Genomic DNA, 19,425 nt, shown 5'->3' with positions numbered 1-19,425 from the left:
CTTGGTCCTGATTCAATATCTCTTCATCTGAGTTATCCCAGTTGTCAGGGCCCCATCCCTTAGTCATTAATGCTTTCATTTTGATAGGATCTGGCTGCTGATCAATCAGCTTCACCCAGTGCCCCTGCTGTGCTCTAAGCAATTTACACACAAGGCTGGTTTGCTGGGTTTCTGCTTTGTCAGCTTGTTCATGGACTGACCTAGCTGATTCTGCTAAAATAAGATTTTGCTGCTCTGTGATTGCAATTCTGTCATTAATGGCCTTTGCTCTGCCACCCTATACATGTCAAATACTCGCTTCCCATTTGGGAAACCCTACTTACTTAGCAGAGTGGCTACCATGCCCAGGACATCACCTCTACCGCTCTCCATCTCAGCCCTCCAACGTGAGGAAGGGTAACCCTCAGACAACGTCCTGGTCACTGCAGCAAAACCATGGGTGTTGTCTGTCCACCCCAGTACCTTAATCTCCGTCTCATCTTCAGATTTGTCCTGTTGTTTGCAAAACATAGCACTGATTATGCAGAACCAATTGTAAATTAAAAATAACTTAAAATTCGTTATGATCTTTCCTGGTTCAGCTCAGGATATTCTCAGTTGTAAAGGAAACAATGGATGACACACAAGGCCACAAGAAAACACTTTATCAGAAGTAGCGCAAATGCAATACAGAAAGAAATAAATCTTTACAGTAGTAGCAGTACAGAAATCAAAATAATGCTTATCACTTACAAAGCAAGCCGATCTGGTGGAGGCTACAGATCTGACAATCAATCAATCACTCTCCCTCTCCCTCTCCCTCTCCCTCTCTCTCACCCTCTCCCTCACCCTCTCCCTCTGTCCCTCTGTCTAAGTCTAGCTGTGACTCGACATACTATCTTCCTAGCACTAGCCCCCAGCTGTGATCCAACATAAGATAACACTCCCTTCCCCTTTGCACCAAGAAGATGCCCCTTCAAACCCCTGTACACTGGCACTTTTCCATCTCTTGGTGGTAGCAGCTGCACCCTCCCCCACTTATCTCTTACGACCTTCAGCCCAGATAAGCATGTTGTTCACCACTTTCCACAGTTACGTCTGCAGACTTGTACTCCCTTAAGTTTCTCAAAATGCTGCTGTGGACTGGTTCTCTTGTAGTTTCTCAGAACAAGCCCACCCCAGGCTAACACCATTTTGTCTTTCAGAATTCCGTTTTATATTAGCATATACCAAGGAGGAAACACATTTAACTTTTTCCTTATAGTGAGGTAGCTTGGTTCCTTACAAGCCACACCTCCAACTGTCAGGTTATGATGAAGATGGCCAAACTGAAGCTCTGAGAGTCTGTAAATCAGATGATTAAAGTGTGCAACTACAGACAGGTTCTTGCCCTGTTTTGCAAAATGGCAAAATAATTCTAGTTCATTTCATCTGGCAGGTAATCATTTTCTTTGCCTAAATAATGCTAACATTCACATCTACTGGCATTTTACTTGTACAACATTCTAAGATGTCCCAAAGATCTTTATGCCTAATGCCGGATTGCTGTTTTAATATCAGAAACATGACAACCAATTTATTCCCAGAGAAAGCTTTCAATTGATAAGGTTAATTTTTACTTTTAATGTATTTGTTAGAGGTATAAATATCAGGCAGGACTTAAACTTTTCAATTTATTTTATATAGATTTTTTACTTTTAACTTTGATATGTCAACCTTCTTGCTCAGTTTTAATTAGTATGCCAGTGTAGGAATGTAGCCTGGAAATTGATTACGCAAACACGAGGAAATCTGCAGGTGCTGTCCTGATGAAGGGTCTCGGTCCGAAACGTCGACTGTACCTCTTCCTAGAGATGCTGCCTGGCCCGCTGCGTTCACCAGCAACTTTGATGTGTGTTGCTTGAAACTGAATACTTCAGTCACCAGAAACAATATATAATTTAGTTGCAAACAACAAGAATTCTGCAGATGCTGGAAATTCAAGCAACACACATCAAAGTTGCTGGTGAACGCAGCAGGCCAGGCAGCATCTCTAGGAAGAGGTGCAGTCGACGTTTCAGGCCGAGACCCTTCGTCAGGACTAACTGAAGGAAGAGTGAGTAAGGGATTTGAAAGTTGGAGGGGGAGGGGGAGATCCAAAATGATAGGAGAAGACAGGAGGGGGAGGGATGGAGCCAAGAACTGGACAGGTGATTGGCAAAAGGGGATACGAGAGGATCATGGGACAGGAGGTCCGGGAAGAAAGACAAGGGGGGGGGGAACCCAGAGGATGGGCAAGAGGTATATTCAGAGGGACAGAGGGAGAAAAAGGAGAGTGAGAGAAAGAATGTGTACATAAAAATAAGTAACAGATGGGGTACGAGGAGTAGGTGGGGCCTAGCGGAAGTTAGAGAAGTTGATGTTCATGCCATCAGGTTGGAGGCTACCCAGATGGAATATAAGGTGTTGTTCCTCCAACCTGAGTGTGGCTTCATCTTTACAGTAGAGGAGGCTGTGGATAGACATGTCAGAATGGGAATGGGATGTGGAATTAAAATGTGTGGCCACTGGGAGATCCTGCTTTCTCTGGCGGACAGAGCGTAGATGTTCAGCAAAGCGATCTTACTCTTAATAATTTCTCCTTTCGCTCCTCCCACTTCCTCCAAACTAAAGGTGTAGCTATGGGCACCCGTATGGGTCCTAGCTATGCCTGCCTTTTTGTTTGGTTTGTGGAACAATCTATGTTCCGTGCCTATTCTGGTATCTGTCCCCCACTTTTCCTTCGCTACATCGACGGCTGCACTGGCGCTGCTTCCTGCACGCATGCAGAACTCGTTGACTTTATTAACTTTGCCTCCAACTTTCACCCTGCCCTCAAGTTTACCTGGTCCATTTCCGACACCTCCCTCCCCTTTCTAGATCTTTCTGTCTCTGTCTCTGGAGACAGCTTATCCACTGATGTCTACTATAAGCCTACTGACTCTCACAGCTATCTGGACTATTCCTCTTCTCACCCTGTCTCTTGCAAAAACGCCATCCCCTTCTCGCAATTCCTCCGTCTCCGCCGCATCTGCTCTCAGGATGAGGCTTTTCATTCTAGGACGAGGGAGATGTCTTCATTTTTTAAAGAAAAGGGCTTCCCTTCCTCCACTATCAACTCTGCTCTTAAACGCATCTCCCCCATTTCACGTACATCTGCTCTCACTCCATCCTCCCGCCACCCCACTAGGAATAGGGTTCCCCTGGTCCTCACCTACCACCCCACCAGCCTCCGGGCCCAACATATTATTCTCCGTAACTTCTGCCACCTCCAACGGGATCCCACCACTAAGCACATCTTTCCCTCCCCCCCTCTCTCTGCATTCCGCAGGGATCGCTCCCTACACAACTCCCTTGTCCATTCGTCCCCCCCCCATCCCTCCCCACTGATCTCCCTCCTGGCACTTATCCGTGTCAGCGGAACAAGTGCTACACATGCCCTTATACTTCCTCCCTTACCACCATTCAGGGCCCCAAACAGTCCTTCCAGGTGAGGCAACACTTCACCTGTGAGTCAACTGGGGTGATATACTGCGTCCGGTGCTCCTGATGTGGCCTTTTATATATTGGCGAGACCCGACGCAGACTGGGAGACCACTTTGCTGAACATCTACGCTCTGTCCGCCAGAGAAAGCAGGATCTCCCAGTGGCCACACATTTTAATTCCACATCCCATTCCCATTCTGACATGTCTATCCACGGCCTCCTCTACTGTAAAGATGAAGCCACACTCAGGTTGGAGGAACAACACCTTATATTCCGTCTGGGTAGCCTCCAACCTGATGGCATGAACATTGACTTCTCTAACTTCCGCTAGGCCCCACCTCCCCCTCATACCCCATCTGTTACTTATTTTTATGCACATATTCTTTCTCTCACTCTCCTTTTTCTCCCATTGTCCCTCTGAATATACCTCTTGCCCATCCTCTGGGTACCCCCCCCCCCCCCCCCCCGTCTTCCTTCCCGGACCTCCTGTCCCATGATCCTCTCGTATCCCCTTTTGCCAATCACCTATCCAGCTCTTGGCTCCATCCCTCCCCCTCCTGTTTTCTCCTATCATTTTGGATCTCCCACTTTCAAATCCCTTACTCACTCTTCCTTCAGTTAGTCCTGACGAAGGGTCTCGGCCTGAAACGTCGACTGCACCTCTTCCTAGAGATGCTGCCTGGCCTGCTGCGTTCACCAGCAACTTTGATGTGTGTTGCTTGATATAATTTAGTTTCTTTTCCCCTTGTTGTTTTTAAGTGGCACATTTAACATGCAACCTGAACTCAGATCCAGTGCTTGGATGTAAGAAATTTTATGGATTTTTCTACCATCTGTATGTTGGGGTAGGCACACCTCCAATGTCTTCCAGTAAATGTGATTACAAAATTAAAAAAACATCTTTGTTCTTCAGCTTACTAATTTGGAGGTTATTAATAATTTCCTAACATGATCTTGTTACGTTTCTGTCAAAGTAACTGTCATCACTGATAAAATAACTAAAATAACTGGGCCCAGAACAGACTCGCTCTTACATCTCAAACATTCTTTTTATTTTTACTTGTGTACAAGGTGAACAGCATGGCCCCTAACACCCACACTGTTCTGAAGTCTGAACAGAAAACTGCTCTTTTGATACAGAACTGGCTTATCACTTGCAGTTATTGATCAGTTTAAATTGTATATGTTCGAATTCCTTACTCCCAAGAGCAATCACCATTCACAATAAAGCTGTTAAAGTCAATTGATACTTCAAGCGGGCAGCTGATGATATTTTGAAATTAGTTAAAAAAAACGTCGCTGTAGGTTATGTTTCACATCCTTCTGTTGTCTCGTCTGTGTCTGTTGTGTAAAAGGAAGCTGTGTTTTAGGAAGACTTGCCTGGAAAAGTCTCACTCCAGAGCCCTCCCTCATCTGGCTTGAGTACATACACACTGCCGCAGACAACCCCAGCCTATTTTGTCTCCGGTGGTCTCAGTTCAAAGGGTGAACTTGACTCATGCTATCCTTGCTTTAACCTTTGCCTTACTACAACTTCCACACTCGCTCCTTTTTCAAAGTTCTAACTTCAAAGGTAAATTTATTATTTATGTACCTATATGTCACCATAATTATTAGTCGAGGCATTGAGTTCAAAGGTCAAGAGGTTATGTTGGAACTTCATAAAAATCCGTTTAGACCACATCTGGAGTATTGCATACAGTTCTGGTCTTCACAGTATAGGATGGATGTTGAGGCTTTGGAGGGTGTACAGCAGAGGTTTATGAGGATACTGCCTGGTTCAGAGAGCATATGCTATCACGAGAGGCTGAATAAACTTGGGTTGTTTTCTCTGGAGTGGCGGAGGCTGAAGGAAGATCTGATGGAGGTTTATAAGGTTATGAGAGGCATAGATTGAGTAGACAGGCAATATCTGTTTCCTGGGGTTGAAATGTCTAATACCAGAGGGCATGCATTGAAGGTGAGAGGTGAGTTTTTCACTCAGAGAGTGGTGGATGTGGCAGAGGCAAATACATTGGAGTCTTTTAAGAAATGTTTGGATAGCCACAAGGATGTAAGGAAGATGGAGAGATATGGCCATTGTATAGGTAGGAGGGATTAATATTTGGGTGTTTTTGATTTGTTTTTTAGCTGGTTGAGCACAACATTGTGGGCCAAATAGCCTGTTAGTGCCCTTCTGTTCTATGATTCTAAGGTTTGTTCTCATGCGGGCATACTTAATAAATCCGTAGAATAATAACCATAATAGAATCAATGAAAGACTGCAATAACTGGGGCGTCCAACCGGTGTGTAAAAGGCAACAAACTGTGCAAATACAAAAAGAAAGAAATAATAATAATAAATACTACTACTACCACGTCGACTCAGGCCTAGGGGGCCGGCGTCAGGCATGATGACGGACTCTCCACTTCTCCCTCTCTCTCATCAGTGTGTTCAGTTCATCTACATGAGCCGCGCTGCTGTCTTCTAGGAGTGTGTTGACCATAGTCTTGGGAGGGCCCCAGGGTTCATCCTCCTGTGCTTGGACTCCCATATGATGACTAGACTGGCAGGTAGCTCGGGGTGGCATAGACAGTGCCCCGCTAGTTGCAGTCTTCTCGCCTTGATTTTAGTGGAGAGCATTGGTAGGTTGTTATAGAGCTCAATGTTCGTCATGTGCTGTTGCCAACTCACATCAAGAGCCACCCAGAGCATTCATGTTTAGCAACCATCTGGAGACTTTCGCATCGTCTTGCTGAGTGTCCACATCAACTTATGTTACTTATTTATGAATAATAAATAAATAAGCAATAAGTACCAAGAACATAAAGTAAAGGGACCTTGAAATTGAGGTCATTGCTTGTGGGAACATTTGAATGATGGGGCAAGTGAAGTTTAGTGAAATTATTCCCTTTGGTTCAAGAGCCTGATGGTTGAGGGCTAATAACTGTTCCTGAACCTGGTGGTGAGTCCTGAGGCTCCTGTACCTTCTTCCCGATAGCAGCAGTAAGAAGAGAGTATGTTCTGGATTGTGGGGTGTCCGTGATGATGGATGTTACTTTCCTGCAACAACATTTCATGTAGTTGCGCTCAATGGTGAGGAAAGTTTTACCCGTGATGGACTACATTATATCCATTACTTTTTGTAGGATTTTCTGTTCAAGGGTTTTGGTGTTTCCATATCAGATGTGATGCAGCCAGTCAATATACTCTCCGCTACACATCTATAGAAGTCTGTCATGCCAAATCTCCACAAACTCCTACGGAAGTAGAGGTGTTGCTGTGTGTTCTTCGTAATTGCACTTACATGCTGGGCCAGGACAGGTCCTCTGAAATAGTAACACAGAGGAATTTAAGGTTGCTGACCCTCTCCACCTCTGATCCTCCAATGAGGACTGGCTCGTGGACCTCTGGTTTCCTTCTTCTGAAGTTGATAGTCAGCTCTTTGGTCTTGCTGACATGAATAAAAGGTTGTTGTTAAGGCACCACTTGGCCATATTTTCAATCTCCCTGCTATATGCTGGTTTACAACCACCTTTGATTCAGCCTACGACGGATATGTTATTAGAGCCTTGCTTAGCCACACAGTCATATGTGTAAAGCGAGTAGAGCAGTGTGGTAAACATACAGCCTTGTATTGCACGTATGATGATGGAGATCATGGAGGAGATATTGTTGCCAACCTGAACTGACTGGGGTCTACAAGTGATGAAATCGAGGATCCATTTGCACAAGGAGGTATTGTATTGATTAGTTTTGAGAGGATAGAAACATAGAAACATAGAAAATAGGAGCAGGAGTAGGCCATTCGGTCCTTCGAGGCTGCACCGCCATTCAGTATGATCATGGCTGATCATCCAACTCAGAACTCTGTACCTGCCTTCTCTCCATACCCCCTGATCCCTTTAGCCACAAGGGCCATATCTAACTTCCTCTTAAATATAGCCAATGAACTGGCCTCAACTGTCTCCTGTGGCAGAGAATGCCACAGATTCACCACTCTCTGTGTGAAGAAGTTTTTCCTTATCTTGGTCCTAAAAGGCTTCCCCTTTATCCTTAAATGATGGTATTGAATGCTGAGCTGCAGTCTTTGCTGTCCAGATGTTCAATGGTTAAGTGAAGAGTCAATGAGATGGCATCAGCTGTGAACCTGCTGCTCCGCCAGGCAAATTGGAGCGTATCTAAGTTGCTTCTCTGGCAGGATTGATTTCATCAGCAACCTCCAAAACACTTCATCACTGTGGATGTAAGTGCTACCAGATGAAAATCATTGAGGCAGGTCACCATGTTCTTCTTGGGCACCCGTATACTTGAAGCCTGCTTGAAGCAGGTGGGTACCTTAGACTGCTGAAGTGAGATGTTATTAGTCGCAGTGAACACTCCAACCAGTTGATCAACACAGGTATTTAGTACTTGGCCAGGTACCCCATCTGGGCTGGGTGTGCCCAGATTGTGGCTGTTTTGTCAGGGATGATTGGATGTTGTATCACGATGGAGGCAGCTGTTCTGCGGGCTAACATTCCACAGAATAATCTCTGGCATGAGACTAAAAGGAACATGACAACTAACAAGAACGTGGCTCCCATTGCCCACTGTCCAATGGAATTGGCCCAGCCCCTGAGTAAAGAGTGAAGCTATCTAAAGGGACCCAAGCTGAGGTTCTACATCAGATGTGTACAGCGAAATTGGTGATATTCTCAGACACATTAGGGATGTATGTGCCAGACTCCTAGCTATTGATAGCATAAGTACCACCCATTTCAGCCAACAAAAAGTTCAATGCTAGTCAATTTTGAAGGATGACAGTGCAGATTGCCACCACTTCAGCAGTGACGACATTGATGGCCTGACTCATATAGCATTAAGGATGTATCATTAACCAATTTTTCAAATGTGAAGGCCATATTGATGCTCTTGCAAGTGAGTCTGGCAGGTGGCCAGAGTGGAAATGCTATTGTCCAGAATAGCTTCCATAATGCTTTTTCAATTGCTGCCCCACACAGTGGGATGTTGAGAGAGTGTGGATGGGTTGAGGGCAGGATAACAACAACCTTTTGGTTCAGTCCAAAGATCCCATTTTGTGTTCTCCTGGTGGCCAGTGGTAGGCCTGGCAGCTAATCACCATGTAAATATCATTAACAGCATTTGGAGCGACACCGGTGGCACATGTGTTGCATGTACTGTTATCTAAATCTTGTCCCATCCCTTGCTGGATATAGTCATGTACTTCACCCCTATCCCCATGAAGAAACTTATATACTTCATTTTAGGTAGGTTTATACCAACCTTCGAAACACTTGTATTGGCAAGAGTCATTCCTATGGGCAGTGCTGTTCGCTGTTCCCTTTACAATTTTAGTTTTATTATCATGGTAAAACGCAGGAAGAAACTCACTACAATTCAGGGTATAGGCCGCATTTGCAATCTATCTTCTGAATTTATATGCCCTCCAGAGCTCACCCAACAACCTGACTGGTTAGAATGCGACCCATATTTATAACTAAAGAGAAAAAAAAGTGCCAGTAGTTTTACTGTTGTGGGATACTTCTGCATTTAAGCAGAAAATAGATGTCCAGATGACCCAAAATGTATCATGCATTATACTCGAGGTGGCAAATAACGAAGATAAGAGTTCAGTCCATCAATCCTTACCATCAAGGTTCGTTTGGCCAGTGGCATTGCTGACCTAATGTCGGCTTCCCGTGGACCTTAAAAGTAGTGTAAGTAATCGGTAACACTTGGAATGGACCTTACCAGCGAGCCTCCAGGCATTTCTTTTGTTGACATGCTCCTACCCGTAACCAGTCTCCCGGCTGGTACGTATGCCACTCTACAGTTGTCACAAATTTTTTGGGCCTGATGATGGAAACCTTTAGAAGTTTGCATTATTGTCGCATAATACTCTAACATACGAGAAGAATTAGGCCATTCGACCCACTGAGTCTGGAAAACTACTAGTCACTAGCGCCAACCACAATAGTCCCCCTTTATTCCCACTCTTTGCCTCCCGCCAGTGAGCCAGTCTTCTGTCCATACTAGTATTTTCCTGTATTTTAATTTATTAAGCAGTCTCATGTGTGGCATTTTGTCAAATGCCTTCTGAAGATCCAAGTAAACAACATCCACTGACTCTCCTTTATCTATCCTTCCTGTTATTTCCTCAAAGAATTCCAACAGATATGTCAGGCAAGATTTCCCCTGAAGGAAACCATGCTGACTTTGGCCTAATTCATCATGTGCCACCATGTATCCCAAAACCTCACCTTTAATAATGGACTCCAACACCTTCCCAACCAGTGAAGTCGGGCTAACTGGCTTATAATTTCCTTTCTTCTGTCTCTTTCCCTTTTTAAAGAGTGGAGTGACATTTGCAATTTTATACTCCTCCAGAACTATTCCAGAATGTAGTGATTCATGAAAGATCATTACTAATGCTTCTAGAAACTCTTCAGCTGCTTCTTTCAGATCCCTGAGGTGTAGTCCATCTGAACTAGGTGATGTTCTGCCTTCAGGCTTTCCAGATTCCCAAGCACTATCTCCTTCGTAATAAAAACCACAACAGAGGTGCTAAAGTCAATTGAAACTTCAAGCAAACACTTGATAATATTTTTAAGTTAGTAAAGACAAAAGAGCCTTAGTTGCTGTGTATGTTTCACATCCTTCTGTTATGTCGTCTGTCTCTGGCACCCGCTATTGTATAAAGGGTCTCTGATTTAGGAAGACTTTTCTGTAAATGTCTCACTACAGGACCTTAGTCGTCTGGCTTGAGTACATATTGCAGCAGTCAACCCAATCTATCTCTTCTGTAGTCAGCAGAAATGTCTCTGGTGGTCTCACAACTGCTCCAGGCTATCTTTGCTTTAGTGTTTTCCTTACCACAACTTAAGAAGGATATTGATTTAAAAGCAAACTAAACTAACTATCTTAATAAGTTAATAATTTGCTGACTGTTTAACAGTTTCCCCTGCTGCTGCAAAAAAAGCACAAAACCTTGAGTTGACTTATTATGCTGTTTCCCATTTGCTATTTGGGCTTGCTGCCCACCTGTGTGCACTTACCTGGTTCAGGTGATGGAGCTCTCAATCCCAAGCATGCTGATGCGGAGTACAAGGAGTCCTCAATCTGCATATCGCTGAAGGTCTGTCCATAGAACACTATTAATAGCTTTTGACCAGCGGGAAAGCTAGAAGCAAACATTTAACAATTACTAAACTTGCTGTAACTAAGTAAAAAGAACTAAAGAAAATAGAAGCAGAATAAATCACTGAAGTAATTACAATATTAAATAGGTAAGAATAATAAGTAAAAAAATTCCCTTCTTTTCTCCAGGCTGGTAATTTCCATTGAACTAAATGGGATCTCCAAAGTCACACCAGATCTCTGATTGGTGAGGGATCACATAGCTGGATTCCCCACTGGACAATCCCAGCAATCAAAAACACTTCACTCTATTTATTTTTGGGGTGTGTGTGTGTGAGATTTAAGCATTGTTGGACCAGCCAGCATTTATTTCCTATCTCTAATTGCATTGAGAAGCTGGTTGTGAGCCTTTTGCTTGAACTTCTACAATTGTTCTATGAAGGTGCTCTCACATTGTTCCAGGGTTTAGACCGAATAAGGATGAAGGGCAATTTATTTATTTGCAGTTTAGTATAGTGTGCCAAACAATCTGCTGGAGGAATTCTGCTGGTCCGGCGGCATCTGGAACAGGAGAGAAACTATTGATGTTTTGTGTCAAACCCCTGCACCGTGACTAAGAGGAGAAGTTGTGAACAGGAGCCCAAGGTACTTGGTAGGATGGAAGTTAGTGGCGAAGGTGATATAATTGATGAGTTCTGCACATTCAACCTGTTAATTTCCTCCAGCAGATTGCTTGTTGCTCCGGATTCCAGCACCTGCAGTTTCTTGTGTCTCTAGAATGGTGTATGACTTGGAGGGGAACCTGCAGGTGGTGGTGTTCCCATATGACTATTGCCTTTACTCATAGGAGTCTAGGGCAGTAATGGCAGTGTATTTTGTAATACACTGTAGTCACTTATGGAGCCCAGAGAGGCAGCAATGTGATGGATGCACTGGACCTTCAAAATGCCAGGAACTTAAAGGCCAGGACTTACATGGGAGTGCTGAATACCCATGGTTCCTTGCAGCCACAGCCAGCACTACTTGGGTCTTGTCAACGTGAATCAGGCCTGGCACCTGTGCAATCATCCTTTATTCCTTTGTCTAGCCCGCCAAATCACAGTTGTATGTTCTTTGAGGTATACCCCTAATCCTTTGAAAGTTCAGCTGAAAAGAAGAAATGATTAAGAATGCATCTTGGAGATCTCAGTAAAGCTGGCAATAAAATATATATGTAAACATGATGTACAGTATATCTGCAGATGTTCCCCTCTATGGGGTCAATAAGTCTTATTTGATGGGTACTTGAATCAAATCTACTTTGGTATCTGTTTGTAAATCTCATTTGATTGCGAGTTGCAACAAATAATTTTCAATTGAAGTATATCAGCACTTAACAAGTTTTGCAAACAAATTTTGACTGAATGTGTAGACGGCTCAGAATACCTTGTTCAGTGTGAAAATCATGAATCTCACATGCAATCTGGGAGCATATCTGGTTTAAGATGGCAGTGGTGAATCTCAGTGACTTCTGGCTGGTGGCTATTGAAACATGGAAAACAACTAAGTACTTTGTTAATCACTCTTTTTCTGACAAATGATCGTCATAAGCAATAGTCTATAACTTCCCTTTGGACTTGGAGACAATTCCATCTGGCAGAAACGAGGCAAGGCAGCAGGCCCATCACCGAGAACGAGGAAGGCCCGAGGTTCGATCAATATAAGTGCGGGCCAAATTGGAAAGGTCAGGTACGGGCCCTAGTGCATATCGAAATGGCTAAACCTGATGTTTTGTACAACGACTTAAGCACTGGGCCAAATTGAAAAGATTAGGGTTTCGGGGCCGGTTCAGCTTGTTGCTCTGCTCTGCGCTGATCGAAGGGTCTGTGGATGGACTCTCTGTGGACTTCAGTTCAGAATGCTATTTACTTGCATTTATTGTTTGCATGATTTGCTTTTTTTTCTGAGTTTGACAGTGTTCCTTTTTATGTTTTTTTTTTGTGTTTCTTCGTTTCGTGACTGCCTGTTAGGAGTCGAATCTCAAGGTTGCATAATGTATACATACTATGCTTTGATAATAAATATACTTTGAACCTTTTAAACAGCTTGTTTGCCTCAAACTGGATTCTAACTCTGCGATAAATGAAATGTTAGACCAAATATTGGTGTCCAATATGGAGATATTGAACAGTAATAGTTTCGGTCCATCTTGAACTTAAGTATGGCAGAAGCATGGAGTCGTACGTTCAATGAACATTCAAAGTTTAAAGTAAATTTATTATATGTTACTGTATGTTACCTTGAAATTCATTTTTTTGCAGGTATTTGCAGGAAAAATAAGAAATAATAACAGAACTTTACAAAATACTATACATAAACAGACAAAGCTTAACAAACACCAGTGTGCAAATGAAAAAAAACTGTGCAAATAAGAGTAATACTGAGAACATGGGTTGTAAAGAGTCCTTGAGAGTGAGTCTGTAGATTGTAGCATCAGTTCGGAGTAGAGGGGTGAATGAAGTTATCCGCACTGGTTCAGGAGCCTGATGGTTGTAGGGTAATAACTGTTCCTTAACTATGAGACCTAAGGCTTCTGTACCTGCTGCCCATTGGTAGTAACAAGAAGAGGGCATTGCCTGAATGGTGAGGACCTTTGATGATGGGTGCTGCTTTCTTGTGGCAGTGTTGAATGTAAAAGTACTCAGTAGTGGGGAGGGCTCTGCTTGTGATGGACTGGGCTGTATCCACCACTTTCTGTAGCCTTTTCTATTCCTGGGCATTGGTGTTCCCATACCAGGTCATGATGCAACCATTCGGTGACATGCCAAATCTACGCAAACTTACAAGAAAGTTGAGGTACTGTCATACCTTTTTTGTGATGGCACTCTGCTGGTCCCAGAACAGATCCTCTGATATGTTGAGGCCAATAAACTTAAGGGGACTGATCTCCTTCACCTCTGTTCCTCTGATGAGGACTAGCTCATGGACGTCTGGCATATCCCTTCTTTAGTGAATAATTAGCTCTTTGGTTTTGTTGACATTGAGTGAGACGTTTTTGTGGCACCACTTAGCCAGATTTTCATTTTCCCTCTTGTATGCCAATTCGTCCCCACCTTTGATTTGGTCAACAACAGTGATGTTGTATATCAGTACATCAATTCTATCCATCCCAAGTTTATCAGATTCCTGGAGGTCTGCATTCAGCTAACATTGGCTTACCAGTATTTTCTCTTCTAAACGCCCACGTTCAAATATGAAACACTGCTCCATGACTAGTTTGTTGAACAGCCTTCAGATGATTCCAAAGGGCCCAGGATGTTTACAGATGGATCTCACTGTCTTGTAGGCAACCTGCTGAGCACAGGTAGATCATTAGGAATGGAGCAACTATGTGCATTAGTGGCTTATCCCTGGTGATGTTTCTGTTACTGAATCATCCACTGCATGTGTGGAGAAAGGAAATAGTGACAGTACTGTCCTGGTGGAAGAGGCCTTCAGAAACACAGATGGCAGGCCTGTTTCTCATTCCACATCCTACCCTATTTTCTGTTTCTCAGAAGGAATAGTGAGTGTAAAGGAGGATGCAGTCCTAAATGATAATCAGCAAGATATATTGTTTCCTTAAGGACTAAGAGACTCAGTGGGGCTACTGAGGTAAGACTTCTCCATTTCAGTTAATTAACTAGTGATGCTTACCAATCCCCTTGGTTTCTACCAGAGATCTCCCAAGTCCTTTACAGTCCCACTTCTGAATTCTATCCATCTATCAGGCACAAGTTGTATACATAATGGATTGCCCTCTTTTAATTTGATTGAGTGCACCTCCAACTATACTCAAATTCAACAGACCAAGGAGAAGGAGTCACTTGATTGAAAATCCTTAAATTACCATTACATGTTTAATCCTCTACCAGAGCATATTTAGCTTTGTTGTCTATCATTTACAAATTGCACTGTAGCAGCCTGGCAAGACTGCACCTCCCAAATAAAGATTCCCTAACACTTAGAAAGCAATGAACAGCAGGTCCAAGGGAGTACTGTGATTTCTAACTCAATTAGTGTCCTATCAATGAAATATGCCATAATCCTTCATTGGTCAAAATTGTGGAGTTTCAAATGTAACAACATTGTAGAAATATGCTCTATACGAATTGTAGTAGTTGAAGCATGCAGTGAGCTAAAATGGTCTCAAAGACAATTAGAATGGGTGATAAATGCTAGTTTGTATTGTAATTGAAAGATGCTTTGGGACAAATCTTGCTGGTCTGACCTCCCTTCCCAAAAGTAGGTCTCCTATTGTCCACACTTAACTGATTCAGATACGGATAGCCTGTCATAGTGGCCCAAAGCATTTTTAACAACGGTGGTATGATCTGGTCGGCAGACACTGAAACAGCATTGAAAGCTTTGACAGTTGGCAATGTTCTGTCCTCAGCTTTGACAGCTGTTAATGTTGTATGAGAAACAAAATTTCATAAGAAGGAATAAAAGCAGTTAAATAAAAGCAACTCATGAAAAACTTTGCAGAAATCATTAAAAAATTTATTTTTATTTTTAATTTTTAAATTTTTATTTTTGGACTACTTAACTATGTAATATATATACTTACTGTAATCAAGTTTTTCACTATTATGTATCGCTTTGTACTGCTGCTCCAAAGACAACAGATTTTACGACCTATGCTGGTGATATTAAACTCCATCCTGATTGTCTAAATTACACAGCCCTATGTTCTTCTTTAAAAATAATTGATCATAGATTCTTCATCAAGATCCATGAAGTAATACCTCTAGGAAAGTAATCTCAGCAAGACTGAACTATGCCATGTGGAATCTAGCAAAAGAGTAAATGGACAGGTTTGCCCTTCAGTATTTGTCATTGTTCAGGAGTACCACAGTCATCATTTCAGGCTGAGACCCTTAATCAGTCCCAGTGAAGGATCTTGGCCTGAAATGCCAACTGTTATTCGTTTTCATAGATTCTGCCTAGCCTGCTGAATTCTTCCAGCATTTCGTGTGTGTTGCTTTGGATTTCCAGCATCTGCAGAATCCCTTGTGTTCACAAGTTCCATATTTGTTCCAGACTTAATCCATTTAAGTCACTGAATGGAATTATAGAAATTGGTCAGTGAGATCTGGCCCACTGATATAGGCCTAAACTGATAGTTTAGACTGGTGTCCCATCTACCTCATCTCTTGGTTGAAGTGGACCTTAAAGATGATATGTATGGTTTTTCCTAATCTGTCAACATTCATCTCAAATTTCCTGATAGGATTCAAAGTATCTACTTTCTTTGTCTATATAATAGTAACCACTTTATTTCAGAATTACTTGGAATAACTCCAAATTTGTAATGATAAGCCACTTAATAGTCCTTATTTCCCAAAATATTGTGTTTTAATTGCTGGAAGGAGTATTTTTAATATTTGTTGTTTACTGGGTTTTAATGATTTTAATGAACTGTTTCAAGTTCATTTATAGGATAATGTCAAAATCGTTTAGTTCATTTCAGTACTATTCTGCATTGTTCTAATATTGTACACTTAATTTGATTTCTTGAATATAGCTATCAATACGCAAGGAGTACAGCAGCAGGATGAGTTGATATCAACACTAGAAATTTTATTAAATGCTTTTTTTAAAAAATTCAGTTCTTGCCAGAAAACCTGGATCTTAATAATCACCTGCAAAGAAAGTCTGCTCTATTGAATACACTGAATCAGCTGAAAATAGAAACTACCATGTTCTCGGTCAAAATGGCATTTGTCAGATTTCAGGGAAGCTTTTCACAATCTGATTTTAATTCAGAGCAGTTGAATTAGCTGTCTGGAAGAATATATTTGCTATATGTGCAAACTTGCAGTGCAGATTTCTTTGGTTATGGTACCCTTCGTATATTAAAATGCTGTGTTAGCTGAATGCTATTTATGGGTAGAAGCAGGCGGAAGTGCAAGACTTTGTAGATGCAAAGCATTCAGATTCTAAGGGCAGAGCCTTCTCATCAGACCATCTCTTGAAAACCAAGTTCAATTATGGTTGCCAACGTATACAGTAATAGACATCCTTTTTCTGAAAACCATCTGAAGATTGAGTCCCAATGCAAATTTTGCAAAGAAACTTTGGACTTTATTGCTTGAGTGTGAGTTTTATCAATGCTAACTAGATTATTGAGAACATAGCAAAAGTTAATCCAACAATTTTAGGATGTAAATGTTGGAAAGGTCGGTAATTAATGTCCATCCAAAGGAGTGATGATAAAGCAGTGCAAATTTGTTCCAGCAGCTTCATCATCACTCCTTTAGATTTTTCAAGATTAGATTAGATTAGATTCAACTTTATTGTCATTGTGCCAAGTACAGATACAAAGCCAATGAAATGCATTTAGCATCTGACCAGAAATGCAAAGAATAGTGTTATTTACAAAATAACTGTGAATAAAAAAAGTGCTACAGCACACAAATATAAAAGTACTGAGACAGAACAATATGGATGCAATACTGCTTAGCGCTGTGATGAGAGGTTCAGCAGTGTCACAGCCTCAGGGAAGAAGCTTTTCCTGTGCCTGCTGGTGCGGGAGCGGAGGCTCCTGTAGCGCCTACCGGATGGGAGGAGAGTAAAAAGTCCATGGTTAGGGTGAGATGCATCCCTGATAATGCTTTTGGCCCTGCCCAGGCAGCGTTTATGGTAGATGTTCTCAATGGTGGGCAATTGGGCGCCAATAATCCACTGGACAGTTTTCCCCACACGCTGGAGTGCTTTGCGATCTGATCCATACCACACTGAGATGCAGTTGGTGAGCATGCTCTCAATGGTACAGCGGTAAAAGTCCGTCAGTATCCTGGGACAGAGGTGAGCTTTCTTGATGCTCCGCAGGAAATAAAGGCGCCATTACGCCTTTTTGATCAGGATGGAGGAGTTCAGGGACCAGGTGAGATCCACGGAAATGTGGACACCCAGGAATTTGAAGCTTGATACATGCTCCGCTACAGTTTTGTTGATGTAGATGGGGATGTGAGTGTGACTCCTGGCATGCCTGAAGTCCACAATGATCTCCTTGGTCTTCTGGGTGTTAAGGGCCAGGTTGTTGTCGGCACACCATGCAGCCAGGTGCTGAACTTCGTCCCTGTAGACCGTCTCGTCATTTCCTCTGATCAGACCAACCACCATGGTGTCGTTTGCGAACTTGATTATGGAGTTAGAACCATGTACAGGAACGCAGTCATAGGTGAAAAGGGAGTACAGAAGAGGGCTCAGCACACAGCCTTGAGGCACGCCGGTGTTCAGGGTGAGAGTGGAGGAGGAGAGGTTGTCTAACTTAACTGATTAGGGTCTGTTAGTCAGAAAGTCCAAGGTCCAATTGCAGAGGGATATGCTGATACCAAGCAGGTGAAGTTTGGTGATCAGCTTGGAGGGGATCACAGTATTGAATGCCAAACTAAAGTCAATGAACAGCATTCTGACATAAGAGTTGGGGCTGTCCAGGTGGGTCAGGGCAGAGTGAAGTGCCGTGGAGATGGCGTCCTCTATTGCCTTTCAAACGTACACATCAGCATGATCAGATAATACTGCATTTTCTGTGGAGTTTTATTCTGGGTTAAAGGGATCCAATATGTAATTGTAACCCTCTCACCGTAGGCTCATAATGAGTTGGCTAGTACCGTGAATACAAACTAACAGCAACATAACTCTACAATGCATGGGGAATAACGATGAAAAGGCCATTTCCATTAAATAAACACTTCTAGGGTAAATCTGATTCAGGTAAACACAAAACATAACAGTTTGAATGTTCTTTTAAGGGAACGTAGGACTGTTGCTTGTATGAACACTGACACACCCATACAAATTTACTGTTCGCCAGGAAGCAAAGAGTTTAAATCACACCAGTATAAACTTAAATTGAAATTGTATTGACAAATATTTTAAACTATGACAAAGTAAAGGGCCCATTACACATATATTAGCCTATAGCGTACACATAATTGTTGGAGCTCATTGTTGCGTAATCAGTCTGGTTTGCTTCACTTCGTTTACTCACGATACTGAACAATTCTGCATGAAAACACAGTTCAAGCAAAACATAAATATTCACGCCACGTCCAGGGACAAGGGGTCAAACTTCCTCCAAGGTCTTGTGATAATTAACTAATTAAAAGTTACCTGCTCTTTCTCTGTGAGATCAAAGTCTGTGTGAGGATTTTCTGACAGCGGTATTTGTCCTTCCAAGTAAGTTCATGTTCTTCTGCTATTTTTGTCGTGCTTCCATTTTCCTTCTTTCTCCTTCTTCCTCCAAAATTCCTGCACTCTCTCCAGACAAATGGCCCCCCGACCCCGATCCCTCTAGAATGTTATGGGACATCTTATTGGACAAAATGTTAGCAAGACAAATCCTGCTGGATATTACAACAAGCCTGACTTTATCAACTGAATTATTAATTTAAACAACAAATGAAATACCCAATTGTATTATGTAATTAAAGGAACACGTTGCATTTTGAGAAAATCTTCAGAAAATAAAATACCCAATAGCATAACTGTATTAATACAATAAAGCTTGGTCTTTAACCAGGGTATTACATAAACAGTTAACAAGAACTTTCTAAGCATACTTCCTGTATTTCACTTAAAGCGTTTTGTGGTTTCTGACACTTTCCACCCCACCCCAACTAATTTAAGTTCTCAATTCTAATTATAAAAATTAAAGTTATTAATTGTGGCTCTTTTTAAAACTTAACACTCTCCCTTGGAGCTTGTGAAAATTTGCACAAGACATTAAAACCTGGGATTTAAACAAAAAGCTACAACGTGAAACCAATACAAGATTTCAGGATTAATGTTAGTTT

At 42.2% G+C, this 19,425-nt stretch overlaps 2 protein-coding genes across 2 annotated transcripts in view; one reads left to right on the top strand and one right to left on the bottom strand.

Moving 5' to 3' along the window:
- Window positions 1-19,425, top strand: part of slc36a4 (solute carrier family 36 member 4) — a 270,519-nt gene that overhangs the window by 176,051 nt on the left and 75,043 nt on the right. The window lies entirely within an intron of this gene.
- LOC140200282 (uncharacterized) overlaps window positions 1-19,425 on the bottom strand; it is a 44,314-nt gene that overhangs the window by 14,679 nt on the left and 10,210 nt on the right. Inside the window, exon 3 of the mRNA XM_072263379.1 lies at window positions 10,522-10,646. Coding sequence (XP_072119480.1) covers window positions 10,522-10,646 — 125 coding nt within the window. The remainder of the gene's footprint in view (window positions 1-10,521; window positions 10,647-19,425) is intronic.

Source organism: Mobula birostris, chromosome 7, assembly GCF_030028105.1.
Source record: "Mobula birostris isolate sMobBir1 chromosome 7, sMobBir1.hap1, whole genome shotgun sequence".
Classification (NCBI taxonomy): domain Eukaryota; kingdom Metazoa; phylum Chordata; class Chondrichthyes; order Myliobatiformes; family Myliobatidae; genus Mobula; species Mobula birostris.
The sequence above is the reverse complement of the archived record's forward strand: the minus strand, read 5'-3'. Positions and strand labels throughout refer to the sequence as shown.